This window comes from Falco rusticolus, chromosome 7, assembly GCF_015220075.1.
Source record: "Falco rusticolus isolate bFalRus1 chromosome 7, bFalRus1.pri, whole genome shotgun sequence".
Classification (NCBI taxonomy): Eukaryota; Metazoa; Chordata; class Aves; order Falconiformes; family Falconidae; genus Falco; species Falco rusticolus.
Window position 1 is genome coordinate 18,862,278 of NC_051193.1, and position 20,992 is coordinate 18,883,269.

At 41.0% G+C, this 20,992-nt stretch overlaps 1 protein-coding gene and 1 long non-coding RNA gene across 3 annotated transcripts in view; one reads left to right on the plus strand and one right to left on the minus strand.

Moving 5' to 3' along the window:
- Positions 1–20,992, minus strand: part of ALDH1A2 (aldehyde dehydrogenase 1 family member A2) — an 81,892-nt gene that overhangs the window by 29,090 nt on the left and 31,810 nt on the right. For both annotated transcript variants that reach the window (XM_037393488.1, XM_037393490.1), the window contains 3 exons: positions 4,219–4,323; positions 3,895–4,035; positions 2,162–2,291 (listed from right to left, as the gene is read on the minus strand). In XM_037393488.1, the coding sequence (XP_037249385.1) occupies positions 2,162–2,291; positions 3,895–4,035; positions 4,219–4,323 (376 nt within the window). The remainder of the gene's footprint in view (positions 1–2,161; positions 2,292–3,894; positions 4,036–4,218; positions 4,324–20,992) is intronic.
- LOC119150748 lies at positions 3,984–20,302 on the plus strand. Its single transcript, XR_005105195.1, has 4 exons — positions 3,984–4,062; positions 13,729–13,794; positions 16,813–18,266; positions 20,050–20,302. It is a non-coding gene; the product is annotated as an uncharacterized LOC119150748 (long non-coding RNA).

The following is a 20,992-nucleotide window of genomic DNA, read 5'->3' on the forward strand; positions in this document are numbered from 1 at the left end:
TTTCTAGTCTAGCCTCATTCTGTTTTAGATTAAATCATTAAGGCTTTACGCATGTCAGCAAGGAAAGGGCAGTCTGAAGATTTTAGCAGCTCTGTGACCAAAAGGAATGTGACTGTAAAATGCACTGTTCTTCTTCTACTTGTCTGTCACTTGCCTATTTTTATTTTAGAGGAAAACCTCAGCAGAAACAGATAAAAGATTGAGAGGTTTCAGATTTATTAACTTACTGAACAGAAAGACAAGGAGATTTAATAGGGTTTTTATTTTGGTTTTGTCGTCTTGTTTGGTTTCTTTTGATGAGCTGATGATAAATGAATGTAAAGAGCACTGTTGTTTAACAGTGGCCTTGCTCTAAAATAGCTTTATGAGAACGACAAATTTATGGTGTGACACTAGAGGAATAGAGGAGCATTAAACCAAGAGGAAGAACTGATGCCCTGAAAATCTGTGAATGGACTTGGGATTCTGCACTACTGATAACTGTGTTTGTTAGGACTGAAGTTTGCATTTAAGAAGGATGCTGAAAATGTGCCTTCCTCTCCCCCAGTGTAACCCACCTTCCTGAAAAAATCAGGGTTTTCATCTGGTACACTCCTTGAGGACAAGAATAAGCAGAGGATTTTTATTCCTTTTAACCTGGCAATGCTTTTTGGTGACTGACCAAAATTCTGTGTACCTGCTGGGCTAACAAGTGAGAAGGAGGCATTCACTGACCAGGGAGAAAGAGATTAGGGAACAGGAAATCTGCTGAATATATGAATTTATGGTATGCATGTTTAAAAGTGAAGTGCATGCAGCAAAACCAGGATTTATGAATCTCAGCCTAAATGACTGTGCAAATCTTCAGGAGTCCTTACAGGGGAGTCTACACCTTAAATACCAATATGGTAATTTCTTTGGTGAAAATATACTAGTGTTGATAAACGTTAGTCAGTGCACACTGCAATTTTAATAAGCTGAAAAACCACAATGAGTAACACTGCGATAAAGAGTTATGTGATCTGTTTTGCTCCTGAAAATTTTGGGTGAAATTTTCAATTTATCTGCTTGACTAACTGGTCATTTTGTGCTTTGCTGTATAGAGGCAAGCTAGTGTACTGCAGGTACTGTGTTACATTATGCAATTTTATGGATATAGATGGGCAACAGTGAAATTCATTTCCTGGTGAGTGTGCCTTCCTGGTCTCTTCAGTAAAGTGTAACAAACACACGTGTGTAATGAACAGGGCACACTGTGAATCCAAAACAAATCCATAGACTAAATGTTTGTTTTCCTTACTGATTTTCCAAAGATTTATTTTATGCGGGTAGAAGATGAGTACATTCATCTTAATGACTGCACCTGCATAAAATCATTCTTTGCCATCATGTGCCATTTTACATAATTATAGAAGTTGGTACATGCAGTCCAGACTGAAAATGAGTATGTTCATAACAGAAAATGCAGCCTGTATTTGCTAAACAGCTAGGAGGGAGAGGCAGGAGGAAGAGACTTGTTAAATAAAAATAATAATAAGGATTTTTTCTTTTCTTGTCTCTTTAGCAGAAAATAAGAGCAGAGTACCTAATTTTCTAGCACTCATAAAGATGTATCTCATACTTACAATATAAAATGCATCCCACTGAATAATTTGAAGAAGCATGTATAACAAAATTATCTGATGAGTGTGTACAGTTCTCTGTAGTAACATTGCAAACTCTCTCAAAAGAATGCACGAATTTGGATCCAGTGTTAATCCAAAGTAAAATGATTTTCATAGGCGGTAAGAAGACATATATAAAAAAAGATACAGACACAAGGCTACCATTTCTTAAAGAGGCAGCTAACACTATTTTCATGTGTTACAAGGTATTTGTCAGGCTTATACTGCATCCTTTTTTATAAGTATAATAATATTTAAATGTAGGTATTGAGCCATCTCCTTCTCAGATGGACACATGCAAGAGAAACAAAACACTCTTTGGGATGTGCTCGCAGGGCAGAACAATAGCAAACTGTCTTGTCCAGCCCTTGCTAACTTTTAAACATCTGCTTCAGCAACATGCTACACACTATGAGACCAAAACAAGGTTCTCTTCCATCTTTCACAAAGCTGTAATCTATTAAGCCATTTGGCCATGAGAATGATTAGGTGCATACCTCTGCTTTGATCCTCCTTACCTACAGGAATGGTCATTCCATGGATTTTGTCTGCCCAACCGGCATAATACCTCAGGGTTTTTATGACTCCCTGAAGATCAACATAGAAAGCTTGCAAGAAAGGTTTGCCACTGTTCAGTGATTCCATAGTCTAGAGGACAAGAAAAATTAAAGAGATATAAGTACAGTAGCATTTTTAGACTATTGTAGTTAATAATTCACTGCAATAACAGCTCTTCAATCACGACAAAGATTTTAATGAAGACCAACCATTATTGGTTATGCCTTGGCATAGTCTTAGCCTAGAAGATTCAGAACAACTACCTGGTCCTTTTTGCAAATGTGAACAAAAAGAATTTTCCTTAAAAAAAATCTGGTTCCTTCTGGAGTATTCTGGAATTACTATGATTTTAAGAAGAGTGCGTGAGTGTGTGTTTATGTGTGTGTGTCTGTGTGTCTTGTGGGTTTGCGTGTGTATCCACATGCATGTACATGTGCCTGTGTGTATTTTGGACCTAATAGCCACTGTGTTTGGTCCAGATATATAAATGCTAAATTGCTTTAATCAGGAGCCAAGATAAAAATGCCTGTCAAACTCGGTTCTGTTATGTTAATGATAACAGCTGAGAAGGGGCTCCTTGTAACCCCATATTAATGATCTGAATCTGCAAAGAGAAGAATGGACATATCCCTCTTCATATAATTGATGTGAATATAAAAATTTCTCTATATGGCTGCCAAGACTCCTGCTGAGGCCTGAGATATCTATACTGTACAGCCAGTTTATTTATTGCCATCAAATAAACAAACTCTCCTCTAGGGAAGCTCATAAATTAACGAGCTAATGTCCTTATTTTTAAGTTAATATTCCTATTTTTAAAGTATCTTATAAGCTATCCTCTTAGGGGTTCCTGAGATCATTTAGCGAAAAGAATCCAATAAAATATCCTAAGATGTTGAGTAGCTTAACTCATTCTCAATAGCTGTCTAATAGAAATCATTAAGAACGGGCAAAATACGCCCATGTGTAACACACCAACCATCAAATGAGTTTCTATAGAGAAGAATGGAGGCCTAATTCTGCACTGACTTATATCCCCAAGAGCAATTAATGGCATTGCCTGCAGTGCAATTCAGTAAAGAACTTGGCTCTAGAAATAAAAATCAAATGACAGGCAGAATAAACTTGATTTGCTGTGCACTTCCTTCTCCCTGTGGTGATTTTACAGTATACACTGGTGGTAAGATGATTTAAGTGTTGACAAAGCTGGAATTAAGATGTTCACCAGCTTAGTTCAAAGCATTTGACATGCGGAAAACAACATTAACAATGCCACCGTTTAGATGGCTTCTTACGGGAACAAAACAGTGCAGTACCCAGAATTCATGTTACCAGTTGAGTGTCAGTAAGCATTTCACCTGCCATTTCATGAGGATCTGCACAAAGCACTTGGTCTTCTGTTTTTTATTTTAGAAAAGTCACAAGCACCCCTATCAGGCATACACGTGTGCATACGCAGGCATACACCCGTTCATTTGCCTGATGTCTGATTTAAAACTAATTTCAGACAATTGGAAGACTTGTTGACTTTTATGAGCTTTGGATCAGGTCTTAAGTAGACAGTCAGCCATCTTAACGATCAGCTGAGTGTAGTTTTCAAATATAACTCATATTACCACATTTATGAACTAATTTGCTTTCAAAATGTAAGACTGACAGGTGATCTGACTGTTGATTTTCATGTGCTACTTACAGCAAGAATTGCCCTGTCTCTTTCGACCAAATCTGCTAGCTTATCCAAAAGATGGCCTCTTTCCGATGCATCCATTCTTCTCCAGACCGAACCTAGAGAAAAAGCCAGGCGAGCTGCCCTCACTGCTTTGTCCGTATCAACCTGCCAAGAAGGAAGAAAGACGCAGAGGTAAGTAACATTACCAGGCTTACGAAATTTGCTGGTTTACAACCTTAGTCACGTGATGGGGTTTGGAACTGCGATTAATAAATGTCCAGCATTGCTATTCTGGACCTGTTGCTTTATTCTATTTGTACATTTCTACCCATTCACGGGATGTATTACCTTGTCAGCTTCCTGGATCTCACAGATCTGCTCTCCTGTTGCTGGATTATATACTGGGAATGTTCTCCCACTTTCAGAATTTTGCCACTCATTATTGATGAAAATCTAGAAAAGGAAGAAAAGTCATCAATCCTCCTGCATGAACAAACAGTAATGTATATAACAACAGACTCCTGGGAGAGGCTGCAGATTCTAATACAAAAGAGTTGAAACTCATTTATGCCTGTGAAAATGACAGTTTTTGGGAGTTCAGGCTGAGGGTCAGCCCCCGATGTCTTGCTGTATTCTGTGGCAGTATCATTACAGAAGCAACATTAAACTAAGTAACCTGGCTGACGTTCAGATTTGGTTCAAAATCTGTAACAAAAAAACTAAAAAAAGCCCACACCTATATCAGAGAAAAAGCCTTGAAACTGCTGGAGACAAGACAAGGATTTGAAGTAATCATTCAATTCAGTAAGTAAACATTTGGTCACTGATACAACCCAGTCAAGGCTGAATAATCTCAAACATCGCAGTTCTTCAGTACACAGTCAGTTGGTTATGGCTACAGTGATGGCTTGCAGCACAGAATTAACTTGCTTATCTGCTTAGAACAATGGAAATTGTTAAAATCTCTCAGTGTTGACATAATTTTAATTGTCATAGGCAAACAAATTTGAATTTTAATGGTGCTGACAACAGCTGTCTTGAGAGAAGTAATGACAAATGAATTTGTTTAAAGTAGATTTTTACTGATAACTGCATACATGGCCGTCATTTTCTGCTGAATTACTTTCAAGAACAGGATGCAACTATTTATCAGCAAATATGAAAGAAGTCAGTCTAGGAAAATGACAGAGTGAAAGGTTTTCCAGGTATTCAGACTCTTCCTGTCCTTGAAATCTTTCTAAGAATGAAAGTGTTCAAAAAGTCCAGGCACCATACGGGTTCCTTGGAGTTCAGGTATCAATGTATTCCATGAAATACAACTTAAAATGTTAAGGGGGAGATCTGGCCTCACTGAAATCAACAGGAATTGGACCACTGACTTCACTGGAGGCAGGAATTCACCCCTAGGTAGAAGGAATGTTCATCACCCTTTTTTGCTTGAGGGGTTAAGTTGTGTTTATAGAGACAGGGACCTTTCTCTTCTTAAAGCAAAGCCCCATACCCCACACGGATCTTACGACTGGATGAGTAGAAAGCCAAGGGACCCTTTGAAAGATTCAGGAGTCTCTGTTCAGTCAGAGATACCGAGGTGGTGGAAACTGGCCCATCTTCTTCTAGCATGGCTACAGAACGAGACTGAATGATGTATTAAATATCGGTCCAGTTTCCTCACAGAAACACTCTAGACAGTGGGACAGAAATCTGTCCTGCTGATCAGGCAGACTAAACACCGCAAACAACTCGTCCAGAGCAGCACTTTGGCACCTCTTTAATCTTGCTCTTCCTGCTGTCTTACTACCATGAAATAAAGAAGCTCTTACCTTTGTATTGGCACATGGCTCAGGTCAGCCAGATGAGCTCAGGGAGACGATGGAAGACAATTTTATGTAAGGGCTTTGCTTAAATGGTGTCAGGTTATTGGTTCCTTTTTTGTTTGTTTTCTTTATAGCAAAGTTGATGTGGCAAAACCAGGACAAAAAATTTACATGTTTTTCATGTGGAAATGAATGGAATGTAATACCTGTCTTCTCTAGTCAAAGAACAGTATGGTATGATTATAGATCAGCTGCTGAGTTTTTAGGCTTGGAATAGTACAACAAAGACAGCCACTCCACCCTGCCAACTAAATAGTTTAAAATGTACTCTAACTTAAGCATTTAAAACTTCTCTGATGGCAAGGAAAAGCATCAGGATCAAAATACTGGGTGTTTAAGGAAAGAGGATCTCCAAAGCTTTAATGGATCTGTAAGGAAGGAAGGAAACAAGCTCTCTAGCTAGTCATAAATTGATGAGAAAAAACAGCTGGGAAAAAAACCAGCACTATTGTAGCAAAAAAAAAAGCAGCCAAGAGAAAATACAGTCAGAAAGCTCAAGATGGACAGTTGCAACACCAAAGGGAATAAAGTGTCCATAAAAGAACAGAACATGGTGAGGATGCCAGTGTGCCTGTGCATTTTACAGAAAGGAAAGAAATGGCGTGATCATATTTGCACGGGAAGGCGAAGATGTGTCTGTAGAGTTTTCTGTTACCAGACATGAGCTTGCTCAACCTATTCTCCAAGCCAAATAGAAGCCATGTAGCTGTGTTCTTCTCAGCGGGGCTTATTAGCTCAGGCTTAGTGCCACACTGACTGCAGTGACATAGCTTCTGGTTCCAAGCTGACTCATGTCCGGCTGACTGAGGACATGCGCATAAAGGAACCTGTGCCTGCCTGGAAAAGACTCTGGCAATATAACAGCTGTGTGTAGAAACCAACAATTACACATGCTTTTGCTTTTATGGATGTGTATCTGTTGTGTTTCCCCATCTTCCCTGTGCCTCCAGCCTCAGCCACTTTGCCATGTGCCCTTCCACCCACTTCAGAATCTGTCCTTTCTTCACGTCCGCCCCACCCTCCACTTTTGTTTTGGTTTTCAGAGGCAGCTGAACCAAGGACCTACTGCACCATTACCATTACTGTCTGTCGCTTTCTTTGCACACTGTACTTATCTCGAGCCTGACCACGTCCTTGGACTACAAGCTCCTCAGATTGTGGGTGGTGTCTTCCTGCTCAGTGATTACACTGCTTTGCAAACCGAAGTACTGGTCCCCGTTAGAACCTTTTGGAACTAACCCAGCCAAAATAAGATAATGAAAGAATCACCACTATGATATCTGGTGACTTACACCGCAAGCCAAAATCCTCCAGCATATCGTTGTCACTTTTTAGACTGTAAGTGAAACAAAGAAACTCAGAGATCTGTGATCTGTGTGGAAGAAGGATTTTACTGTCACCCCTTCCACTGAGTTTGGTGGAGTTAACTCCATGCCCAGAGTGTGTGTGGGTGCACTGAAGAGGAGGGGAAGGGAGAAAAGCTTGCAGCTTCAGGAGCAGATGGCCCAAGGTGATGGAAGGATGTTTGTTTAAGGTTTCAGTATGTACATAAACACATAGGTTCCTCGCGTGATCTGTCTTGCAAGAATAAAACAGTAGGTTGAGTGCAAGAACCTGAGAAGTGGTGGCAACTGCAATTGAGTACTCTTCTCTTACAGAGTGGTCTGTTCTTTTTAAAATAAGATTTTTAAAAGTTAACTACATTCTGCAGGGATGAACACCTATTATCAGGTTTGCTAGTATGCAGGACATGTATTTATTCTTAAAATACATTTCACCATAGGAATAAGAAACAGTGTCTTGGAATTACAAGAGAGTGTTGCATTTCAAGCTGACTGGAACTATAAGGTGTATTATTTTATTGAATGCTCCATTTTAGCCCACAGATTTATAAAAAGAACAGTAATAGCAAATATTTCAGATAGGACATGGGAAGGATCTATTTGGCATAAAGTTAGAGTTGAAGGCAAGAGAAATTGCTACTGTTAATGGTTAATGTTAGTTTCTTCCTGTTCCACTTTCTATAAACAAGGTATTGCCTATACAAGCTCATTACTGTAAACTGAGCACATTTAAATTGGCAGTAAAATCAGAGTATTTACTCTAGTGCACAAATAAAGTACCTAGTCCCATGTTTTGGAACAGTTTCAAGTCTTGAAATCCAGCAGCTGGCGGCTTTACAAGCAAAACCTTACACTTAAATAATTCACTTTTGAAAGTTTTAGGTGTTCTGTGTCAGGTAGTACCATTCAGCAGATATTCCTACCACCAAGACGCAGATTCTTTTGCAATAAATTTGCATTCACAGGGGCTTTTATAACTCTTCCAGCACTACTGACTCCAATGGCTGTTGATTAAATGTATATATCCTGTACATTTAATCTGACTTTCATTATGGCCACTTCGTAAAAATGCCACGAAATGGACAAGCGATGACACATTGCAAGAACAAGGAATCCCTGCAAAGCCTCAAACTGGGGTTTTTTTCTGCCTTATTTATAGTGACCATGGAAAGGCTAACTGTAAATCAGGGAAAATATTTGACAGCAAATGTTCCTATCTATGGATTATATATAACCCATCCCAAACACCAGATGAAAAAGGGGTAACCCTAGAAAAAAGAAGGGCTTGCTTCCATGTAAATCATGCTACAAATTGGACAACACCCAGTGAGTTCATTGTTCAACCTCAATTGTGAAGGCTATTCACATTTACTATTCCCCTGGAATCAATGTTAATTAAGGCTGACTGGGGCTATAAATCAGCCTTTGGTTTTTACAACTTAATTCAGCATTAAGCATATATATGTAAATAAAAGGTAACTGATTAACCACTTGAGTTTTCCAGGAGTTACTGAGGTAATTTGTTTTTGTTTGAGTCCTAGCCTTACCTTTTGTGATTTGCAGTAAGGAGAAGAAAAAGTATATAGTATGTCATGTATTTGCTATGCGGTATTGTGAGTAGTTAAATAATCTGGCCTGTTGGGTGCTATCAACAAACCCGTGCCAAAATGGAAAGGGAAGAAGGAACACTTGAGAAATTTTGGAACACATTTAGTTTGCCATGTACTCTCAGTAGAGCCAACAACTGCAGCAGTGCCAGAGCAGGAGGGGAACAGGCCAGCGCTCCCGTTTTACCTAGGTGGCCCTGTCAGTACAGGGATTTGGCCAAGGACAAACCCAACTGGCAAAACAGACACTGCCTCTTGTGCGGAGCCTCGCTGTAGTTGGTGCACAATGGTCTAAGGTAAATACTCTTCGTTCACCAGCGATGCTGCCTGAGGCAGCATGCAGCGTGAGCAGCAGCTGAGGGAGCGGGTGGGTGAGGAGTGTATGTCTGCAGGATGGGGAAGGTTCAAACAGGCCTTACAAACGGTGCAGTTGGAAGCCCCCAGCTGCCCCTCTGAACATGCCCTTGGAGTGTCATCATGCTCCTGAGATCTCATCATAAAGGCCTCTTGGTAATTTCTGTTCCTTTCCAAGTGGGACGTGGAGAGGGCATGCCATTTGCCTAAAAGGACAGGCACATCCCTCCTGGTACTGACAGTACCCTCTTCCTCGCGCACACACACATTCCCAGAGACCTTTTGGTAGTTCTTTGCAATATAACGGCCCTACCACATATTTGCTAGGTTCAAATTCTGCCCGCAGCTAATTACATGCAGCCACTGCTGACAGAGTTTCACAGGACTAATCAAGGAAGCAATCTGACCCATCCTACAAGACTGCTCAGAGCCTCTGAGATGCCATGTCATACAAAAAAACTATACAAAGGAAAAGTAAAGCTCAACATTTTACATAAAATTCAAGTTACTTCAAGACCCTGCTGACATATAGTTAGAAGGAAGTCATATACTGCACTTTGCATAAGACTGATTTTTCAAAAGCATTATGCACTGAGTTCAATAGCATTTTTGGATGCTCATCAGTTTTGAAATGAAGCCAAGAGTAAATGTTTTTAGCATAAAGCAAAGCAAATTAAGCTTTGCAAATAAACAACTACAATATCTTGTTTAAGTAGCCATCTGTCCCAGTTGGCTTACTAATAATTAGCAACTTAATGTTCATTTCAAACCATGCAGGTAATTGTAGTGATAAGCATTCAAAGAGAAAGGGATGTGTACAAAACCAGGCTGAACAATCTAATCTGCAATGCAGTAGTAGCAAAATATAGAGCAGGGAGAAAATGGATAGAATTTTGTGGTTTTATTGCTTTACCACTGAGGAGGTACAAAACAACTGTCTTTGTGGGTGTGTATATAAGTATTATTAATTAAAAATCAGCACAGAACTAATACCTTCTTTGCAGCTTTTGGTTGAACGAGACCTGGTGTCATGGCACTACGGATTCCCTCTGATGTTCACCCAGGGGCTAGCCCTGGATTTGGAAAATCGAACTGATTTTTAAATGCACTGGGGATTCCTGCATGCTCATTGCCTCTCTTGTTTATGTTGTCTTCCCTTAAAACATAGAAGAAAAGTAATATGGGCTCCCTTAATTCATAAGAGTAATCAACACAGGTGGCAACAATGTAACTTTTCATTTCCTTTCTTGAAAATGTTCTCAAATGATGTGTGAGTGAAATGATGATCTACATTCTTAATTTGATACTGCTTCATAATGATGTCATCAGACATTTTCTTCAGGCTCCCCAGCTGTATAAGAACTTCAGCCAGTGGACAGACAGTGGCCTAGCATTCAGCTCTTTGGAAGTAGAATTATTTTCCCATGGATTTAATAAACAATGTTTTTGTGCTGTTGCAGCTCCAGAAATGTTTTTTGGTACAGGAAGAGGATTTTAACATCCAAATAATAATGGCTTCCCACAGGAGATATGGTTCTGGATGAATGGAGGAAGGAATGGGAATTTCCTAACTCAATTGATTTAGTAGCTGGTTATAATTTCATTCCATCAAAGATCTTTTTTTCATATGTGACTTTCTCCTTAGAGAGCCTTTGACATCAAATCTGCAAGGATGGGGGAGGGGGCATCAGATGCCAAAGTACTTTATAAAAGAATCACAGCTGTTTGGCCCTCAGCATCTTCTTATAGCTGGAGGCATTAAGTAATACATAGTGGCACTTTTTTTTTTTTACTTTTTTTTTTTTTTTGGGGGGGGGGGGGAGGACATAAAACAATTTTAGAGGCATGCAAAAAATCCAGCAGCAGCATTTCCCTTGGTAAATACTGCATAACATCCCAGATACCGGGCACCTGTGCCTCAGTCTGGTCAGGAAATTTCATATCCTTTCCCATCTCGGCAACTTCATTTCCTCTCCTTTGGAAACATTTCAAGACTCCTAACGATTAGTACAATTGTAAGGGAATGAAGTAGATGGGATTGCCAATCAGAGGTGCAGCTTGTTTATTTTCTCAGGCTTTGTTTTCCTTCACTTTTATGGCTGTCTCGATCCAACGAATCTCTCACGTTCTAGCCAGAGCATGTTGCGGGGCGCTCCTGGGAGTGACTGGAAACAAGCAGCTGGCTACGAAATCAGCAAAAGCCTGGTTTGTAAGTAGGCACTAGGAAAGCAAAAGCCAATCCCAGTGGACTGATTGCTGACCACCCAGCGACTGATTAGCAGTGCTGTTGTATTTTTAAGAAGGAGATTGTTCAGGTGAACAGTGAGAGTCACTGCTCCTAGCTGGAAGTTCACAGATGATGAGGAATGGGCCACAGACCTCAAGGTCAACCTCCCCAGACATGCTTAGTGCAGGATCCTGCTTCTCAAGGCAGTCCATGAATGAGCCTTATGCTGGGCAGTGCCAATGACTGCATTGCTTTCAAATGGTACACCTATGTACATCAAGGCAGGCTGCCTGGCTTGACCATACAAACAGGAATGGTTATCATGCTGCTCACCACGGTTACCACAGAGCAGTATTGGTCCTGCAGAAGTTACCCAGATTTTGGTTCTTGTAATGAGGTGCCTTTCAGCTGTGGAGGAACTGTAATTGTCTTAAGAGGAACAGCAAACTGTACGTGAGAACGCTGAACTTTGCACTAAACTTAATTCTGCCAAGCAAGCTCCTGTGGACGTAGCTGGTTTTCAGCCACTAGAGGTCCAGTCCCACCCACAGTAAAGTGAAAGGAAAAATCAAATTGGTTTCAGTGGAAGCTGAATCAGGCCCCAGCTGATGAAGAGGAAGCAATGGTAACAGCCTCCAGAAGGATATTTGTGCTGGGAGACAGAGCTGTGTCACTGGAAACCTGACAGCTGCTCTAGAACCTGTAAGGGCCATACAAAACCAGAACATGTTGATTTTTATTTTTCTTCTGTGGCTGCTGGCTTGTCCTGGCTCCTTACCTCTCCTTACCTGACACCCTCTACCCCTCAAAAAAAAAAACAAACCCAAAAAATTGAAAAGGAAGAAGAGCTTTTTTCTAAAGCTTTGTGTGTTTTGGGGTATTTGGGTTTTTTTAAAACTCACTTGGACCTCAGAGCCAGAAGGATACTGTCATGGCTTTTAGACATGGTTTACTATAAATGGCAGTTCCTTCATAAACCCAGACTTTTTAAGTTTCACTCAAGAAATCTAGAGTCCAAGCTCCAGAGCGTATGGCAAAGGCTGGAAAATTTTAAACATTTACAAACGCACTACGGCAGGAGGATCAAAAAAGTGGAATCGGAAATAAAATGCACAAGAAGTGAATGAGGCTGCTCTGGTTTCGCTGTCAGCGCAGCAGTACATCGAAATCTAGTAGGATTATGTTTATGCAACCCAAGTCCTGTGCCAAAGGTACACGTCTGGATGAGAAGGCTGGAGTGTTCAGCTTCTCGGGCTGTAACTTCCAAGTAGTAAGGCCTGAGCCAAGCCTACTGAAATCAGAAACAGTCCTTGACATCAGCGGACTTCGGCTCAGAAGCCAAGTATTTAAAATAGGGAGTACATCAAGGTCTCAGTGACATTTCAGCATGTGTAAATGAAGTCAGGCTGCATCGTGGCAGACACAAGCTGGAGGAGGATTCATATGATCTAGCACCTCATGGTGGGACCTAACGCATTAGCTCAGTCTCTTTCCATTCCCCGTGGGGTGGGAGGAGAGGGGGCAGCACTCCCTCGGGGCAGTACTTGCTACCTCAGGCGTGCTCCCATTGCCCCCAGTAAGGGCCTGTCCCTCCAGTGGCTGTTGCACTGGCCCGCTCCTCTAGGCATCATGTTTAGGTGCTTACAGGGGGGTACAGCGGGTGCCCCCTGAGCCAGCTCACCGTGAGTGCAGGTTTGGGGAACGGCTCGCTAGGGACAGGTGTGACGGGGGGAGACACTGGGGGAGCCCCGGGTCTCTGAGCAGCAAATGGGAGAAAGGGCTTGAAGCCTCCTGTCAGTCTGCTGTGAAAGTGGAATGTAACATGATTTTTTCTCCCCTATGTCCCAAATCCCTCACACCAAATGTTTGACCTGCCTGTCTTCCTGTCTTAATTAGTCTTCTGTCTTTCTGGGAGTTGGGTCTGTTCTCTTGCAAATGGCAGCACATCAGAGAGGGGAAACCTGTCATGTTTATTTTCTAAGCTGTAGGGGGCACCCATTTGAAAAAACTCCCAGCTTATCTAAACGTTTTTTGTTTGTATGATTTTGAATTAGGAAGTGTGAGTAATTAGTTAAGAAGATTAAATAAGTCTTAACAACATGCAGTAGCATGCTTACTTTCCTCCTCCCCCCCCACCGCACAAGTATTTCCTGCACAAAACCCAGGCTGCCAAACTGTGATGTTACCTTTTTCTATTTTAGTTTCTCACTGTGCCACATGCTGATACAGCATCCGTTATTTCAATTCAGTCTCATTAAAGGGATTATTTTGTGCCTGGTCGTTCAAGAAAATTAATCTAAAGAGAAGAGACTTCAGATTGTATTGTCTGTTGAAGTATACCCACCACAAACATTTTACTCCTTTTGGCTGCCTTATTAAACCTGTGGGAAGAAACTTTACTTACAGCACATGAAGACTTTCCTCAAAGTAATTTCTACCTTTTTTTTTTTCAGGTAATGAAGAATTTATCTGCTGTTACTGGCACAATACAGGAGCAATAACACTTTCCCGTAGCTCAGGTAATATTTCATCTACTCCTAAGAAACTAATCTCCTAAGCTTACCTATCCTTTTACTTGCGGGGCTTTAATTGCTGGAGAAGAACATTTACTGTCTTGCTTAACTGCATCAGAAAACGTTGTTTCTGAAGCCAGGGTGACTAAAGAATTGAGTATGCTCTACAAATCCACTAATAACAAAGAAAAGCCATCACTGAATGATTTGGGTAAGGATGGCAGTGCTTTTTGTGGAGTATGATCCTTGATATCATGCACTGCAACTTAAAAAAATGAAATAACGAAAAAGTTCTAAAAATTCATTAAATCAGGAGTGGAGAGGAGGGAGTATTTGTTTACAGAATCAATTTTTAGGCTGTCACCGGGCTTTAATGAAGTTGTGGCTGTTAAGAACTTGATCCTGGAAACCCTTTCACAAGCACTCATTTGAAATGGTGGGAATGAGGAGGGGTTTGTACAAACAAGACTGGTATTAGTCTGTATCGTTTTCCTGTGTTTTGCATCATTTGCTTATTGCAAGTCTTATGTGCTCATTGTGTGGACATAAAACAGCATAATTATTTATTTGTGCATGGGAGACACGTTCTGCTATTTAAAAGAATCAAGCAGATCATCATTTGTAGGTAATGGCCATTTTAAATGTTCATCACCGAAGAGCAAGTTCTTCCTTAGAATTCAGCTATGCTGCATAAAACTAGGATTTCAGACACTATAGGCAACACAGAAAAATACAATGGGCAAATTTATTTTGACTTAAAAGCTCTGTCTGAGAAAATTACCTTATAACTACACATGAGAAATTGCTGGAATGTCAGCTTCATTTGCAGTGGCCCCTTATGGCCTGATCACCCTCCCTGGCACGATAAATCACTGGCAAGATCCTTACCTTAACACGTTTGATCTCAGCTCAGCAAGACTTGGTTTTGATGTGAAGAACTCCAGATCTGTTAGGTCAGAGACAAATAGCAGAGCCACTGACCTGCAAAGTGCTAACTCTATATTAGACCCAAGTGAGCAGCCTTAAGCTCCTGGAAAGTTTGCCTTCACTTCTACTTTGCATCCTGAATATTTTCAAATATTACTGTTAGCGTGTTTTGCTAACATGCCAGTGACATTTCCTTTCATGTCATTCTGCACATACAGAACCCACAAAAAATCAAAAAACCCAAATAAGCATGCAGCACGAGAAGCATGTCTTGGATAAACTGTTAGAATTATCTGCACTTTAGGGCAACAGGAAACAAAACTCAGTATTTACTATCGGTTTCTTTATTTCATTTACATAAATGGCTTGCACTGGCCCTTTTCTACCTAGACTGTGCTTACTAATGTCATAAATAATGATATTCACCAGCACGCTCACTAAGATGATTGAAAGTGCCTGTATGTACGTGTCTGAACAAACAGAAATTCAAACTACTCCTAAACAAACAACAATTATCCAGCTTGTGACGCTTGCATTCAAGTGAACTGTCACAAAGACCAGTTTTGTGGCCACTCAGTTTTGTGGCCTTGGTTTGAAACTATTCCCGAATGTCCTGGTTAAACAGTCACTTATCTCTACGATAGTAAGCAGGAGTGTTAGTCTACCAGAAAATTGGATGTTCTTAATAGGCTTTGGGGGAGAATAGCTTTGCATCATCAGCATTAAGTTAAATCACATTAAGTACCCACTTACAACATAGGGATTACCACTTATGACATCTTCGGTGAAAGCCTTTAAAACAAATTGTTGTGTTTGTTAGAAGAAGCTGTGAGATAACAATTCCCAGAAAGCTGATTTATAAACCCATTTTGCGCTTCAAGAAGGTGCAAAGGAACCTACCACCTCTCCTCTCTTCCAGTGCTACAATGAAATCTCTTAGGCTGGAAATTCTTTTAATAAAAAGTCTTGGGCAGTACCGATCTGTTTACTTGAGAATATTCTTCTGGAGAGAAGAAACCTTTAGCTAGATTTCCCTTCCTCAGAGTTCAGTTCTGATTTCACCGCCAGCTCTTTCTGTTGATAAGCCGTTTACTTTACATATACAAAACTGGAACACAGGTCATTCTACTTTTTATTATTCATAAGGCTGATTGGAGAGAACCAGGCTTAAGCTGTCAAAGCATCCTGCTGTGCTTGGATACCTGACAAATTTACACCCCAAAGTACACTGTGGTGCTAAGACTAAAATTGGATGTGAAGCGCTCTTGCAAGACCTGATTACAGTCCCAAGCAAATAAAGCACTTCAGGGTATAGCAAAATAATGCCAATATTTAATAGATTTTAACATTTTTATATGTGACTGGCAAGCTATTCTGCATAGAGATGTAGGCCTGCATGAAAAATGAGCTCTTCTGTTTACCTTTAAATAGAAGCAGACTAATAACTTTGAGTGTGTAAATTAAAAACATGACCCTCAACTTTTGCCAAACACGCAGCATTAAAAACATAGACTAAGGCAAAACCAAAACCTAACTATACAGAGATTTCCTTAAATGAGCAAAGTAGGTTCTAAGTCTTGTTAATAAAGAGCCTTCCTTAAAAACGAATGTTCATATATGCAGTCCTGAGATCCCCCCGCATTTCCTTTAAAATTCATGTTTCTTTTCCCCTTTCTAACCAAATGCCCTTTTTCTCTGCTGGAACTCCTTGTAATGATACCAGAATGTGGGCAAACCTCATTAGTCTCCCTGCTGTTTACAAGACAGGATTTATGCTCAGTGTAGTGAACACAATGAGACATGATCATTAAATGGCTAAAATCAGCATCGAGACTTTAATCTGAGAAATTTTTCACCCAGACGTTGCAAATGCTATTGGCATGTAAAGGTATGAAAACCAATATTAATTACAGTGAACATATGTCACCCGATGCTCCTGCTTTCTGCAAGGAGTATACCAATAACTAGCCATTTGTGAAGGTTAATTTCATGCAACCTTTGGCAGTTATCTAGTATAAGGTATGTCGCCAATTCAATCCATTAAGTAATAACTAAATTCTCATGGGACCTAGCTGAAGTCAAATGTTGTTATTCCAGGTTCACTGCTTTTAGTCTCCCTGAAGACCGTTTAGGCAAACAGCTGGAAGAGCTGACTACAAAGGTTCCCAGTCACAGGGAACAGCCCTAAGAAGCCCTTACCTGCTTTCCAACCAGGAAGTAAGTTATCAAGGATTTGTTCTGTTGCTCCTTCAAGGAGAGAAATGAACTGAGGCAGAGAGCAAGAGCATGAACACATTTGTGTTTCAGCTAGAATCCCAGCATGAAGAGTGATCGTCTTGGCTGGCGGGTGGAAGAGCTGCGCTGCACCAGCCACTGGGCATGTCTGCACTGGGCTCCTGGTTGCCATCTAAATAGCAGGGCCTGCCTTCCCCCTCCATGGTGGAGCGCCTTACTAAAACAAAACCCTTGAGAAGCGGACAGAAACAATACCAGAGATGACAACCTGGACTGCCAGCGCCATCACTGGGCTGCACCAGTGGAGATAGATACTCCCCCTCCTAACAGAAGAGCCCAGAGGGGAGCAACACTGCAAGCCCCAACTTCACTTGAACTCATTATCCAGTTCTTCCAGCAAGGAGGGCACTGCCTCCCAAACAGCACTCAAGGGAATGGTAACGGAGACAACTCCCGATCAAGTGACACAGAAAGAGAGCAAGCAGCACAAAGAAAGGGGTCTTTTCATCTATGCTGTGTGTGCTTGTGTAGGTGAGTGCACATGGAAGTGTGCGATTAATACCGTATAGAATTGTAGGCGTGCAGCCGCATGTAAACACTGGCTCTGAAATTCATCTATATTTCCATTTCCCAGAATAGCATGTACAGAAAAAGAGGTTTTATCTTCTAGTAGCCTGGCTGGTTTAGCAAGAGATCCTGCCTCTGACACTGACCTACAGTCTCAGTTAGTCATGGTTACACTCCAACAAATTTAAACTCCCCCATCTGTGAAGGAGCCTTGTCACCAGTTTTACTGTGAGACTGAATCAATTAATGCTTTCTAAAAGCTTTGATGGAAGGAGCACAATATTAACACTTGCAGTTGAGCGATGCTAGCTAAAAATGTCTTTAGTAACATTAACAAATATGTTTTAAAATCACTATCAAAGGGTTGGACCACCAAGACGAGGCCACCATCGGTACAGCTAACCCATTTCGTGTTAGTCTCATATCACCATTTCAGATGGACAAGTGAAAAAGCAGAGCGTGATTCTCACCTCTCATGGAAACAGCATCCCATAGACATCACAAAAGACAGAGAAGCCGTTAAGTAGCTGTGGTAAAGAAAGTGTGATAAGGACGAAAAGAGGAAGACCAACAGAACATCGAGCACTGACAGAAAAGGGGGTGAAGGCTTAGCCAGATCTCCTGCAAAACATGCGTGCATGTTTCTCAAGGTCCATGCAGGCCATTCAGGTACAGGACTGCTGCAACCATCTGCCACAACTGAAGAAACCGGGAGAGAATAAAATAACCCCCTTAATTTGGAAAGGCAGGTAATAATTTCTTAGTACTTTCTTAGCTACTCAAGAATAAACTATTTCTGTTACAGCTGAAAACAACCCACGTAAGCAAATGTAAAACGTGTATGTTATGGTATACTGGTAAGTTTTGAAAATACCCAGTGGAATCAAGACACTGCTTTTATGCTTGCATGCAAAGAATGTTTAAAATAAACTCCAAATATGTTTCAAACAACAAAATTAGGTGGTTCCTTAAAAAAATAAAATAAAAATCTATGTATCCAACCAGCAGTTACATAACTGCCTTCTCAGATCAATTTGACAGTATACAGAAGTATTAAAGGCAGTTTAATTTCTATTTTAAGGACTTTTTACACTAGCAGAGTGGTAAATAAGAGTGAGGTGCAATGTCATAGGAGGTGCTTTAGTGGTTCAGCTGAAAAGACTTTACAGGATTTTTCAGCTAGCTAGAACACAATTTTCATCTAGGTCATCTTATAGTTAGGAAATGAAATTGCAAGTGCCCCTAAACCAGCACTAAAATCTAAGTGTGAAAATGGGTGATCTGGACTGTATCACGGAGAGGAAAAAACCTAGCATTTTTTGAGCACACGGGGATGAGAATTATCAGAGGCATACCACAATTTCTAGGTATAAGCTATGCAGGGAGGACAAGTCAGGCTGCAGAGCCAGGGGGAGCAGCTCTGTGTGCAAGGAAGAGAAACATCACACAACGCAGACCCAGGGATACAGAGGCGGTGTAGATCATGAAGGATAACAGCAGCAGTGAAGTACTGACTTCTGGATAAGAGCAACTGAAGTGACATTGGAGTGGCACTGAAGTGGAAAAAGAATACAAAGGCAGTAAGGCTGGTGCAAAAGTAACTGCGCATTAGTTAAACGAGAGCCGCACGGAGACAGTGTCTAAAGAGCAGAGTTTTCAGTGTCCTAATCTAAACAAGGTTTGATGTAGGCCTGTCAGGGACTAAAAAGCGTGTCTGAACCCCTGAGAAATGGTTACCACATAAATAATTTCAGCTTCATTGCTGGAGAGAAACATATGAAGAAGCCCTACTGTCTGGGATACTAAACTTCAAGAAGCAGATTTTTTTTTAAAAGAGGAAGTAACTTAGAAACTCCCTGCTTGAAGCTAGGAAATTAAAATCCACAGAATCAGCATGGAGGCTTAAGAATGTGAAAGAGTCAAAGACAATTTGCATTCCCAAGGCTAAAAACTGGAAGCACAGGCAAGAAAATAAATGGGGTGGCTAAGCAGGAAGATACAAGAGGAAACGGGGGTGGGGTGGGGTGGGGTGGGGTGGGTGGGGGTGGCAGGCGGAAGCTAACTTTACAAGGTCACAACACACAGAATAAAAACTAAAAACTTAAAATGTAAGTAACACTAATAAAACAGCCAGGGGAAGCCTAAGTTACATAACTAAGCAAGTATAGGCTGTGGGAGAGTCGGTGGATTCTGAAAACAACCTGCCTATGAAAGGCATAAAAGGCAGACTGAAGATATTTCCAGAGGCGGCTGCTCATTTGGGGGAATCTTCATTCGGCTATACCACAGTAGATTATATTTCTGCCCAAAATCTAGTATGTTATAGGGCCAAGGGAAGAAAAGCAGAGCCACTAGTTTGAGTACTAGACAATGATGTTCTGAGGAATCGTCTTTACTAAAAATCTAACACCAGCAGTACCCTGAAGGCCATTCAAAGGGCATGTTCAAGACAAGGACTAATTGTGCTGCAAAAAGTTGAACTAAAGTTCCTGCAAAAAAACTCCAAATGCTAATGCATCTTGTTTCTTCCAGTTTTCAAAAGGTGAGGCATCAGGAACAGCACAAAAGGCACGAAGGACATCCCAGGGTGGTGGTGATGATGATGTAGTAAGTGGTGTTTTTCCCACTGAAGCATGAGAGAACGATGCCACAGCGCAGACCTGGAAGGACCTTCCAGCTGGAGAGATCCATTTCAGATTAAATGCAGACCCGAGGTTCTGACCAGCTCTTGCCACTTGAGGCCAAATTTGACATGCTGACCTATTCATAAGAAGGTAAGATCAGCTTTTACATGACAGGCAAATAATCTCAGTGTTTCCCTGAAATGATAAATAGCTCCGCTTTGGACATGAATCAGTCTCACTTTAGACTGAAGCCTTTACCTGTGTAAATGTATTTGGAATTTCTGTAGGGAAAGGCACCTTCTGATCATTTCTGAGTCAAAACTGAGGGCTTTTGTGCAATCACTGCTGGAGGACCAGAGCACGGTAAGAGGCCAGTGTCCCTCTGGCATCCTCTTCCCATCCAAGTGCAGCAAAGAGGCTGCAGCCTGTTCTGTGCAACACTTCCTATGTCTTTGTGACTTTCCAAATGGATTTTTCTAACTCACTTATTTTAAATTGGGGCACAGTGGAAATCCACATGGAAATTAGCAAAGTATATCCTTTCTATAACCGCACCACCTGCTGCCGGCTGCTCCACAGCTGTCCCACCAGCATCCGTTTCGATTCTGAGTTCAATTCAGAGTCTTCATTACCTATGAATCCCTGACAGATTAAGGTCTATATACTCTAGTGGTCAGCACGGTCCTTGTGTTTTAACCTCCAGCTGAGGTCAACTGAGATCGAGCTGACCTTAAACATTTTCATTTGGGTCACAGAACGTGATGTGGATGGTTCTCTGAAGTATTTTCCCACTTCAGTCTAACAAAGCCACAGCGTATTATATTTCAAGTCATAAGGCAAAAATCTCGTTC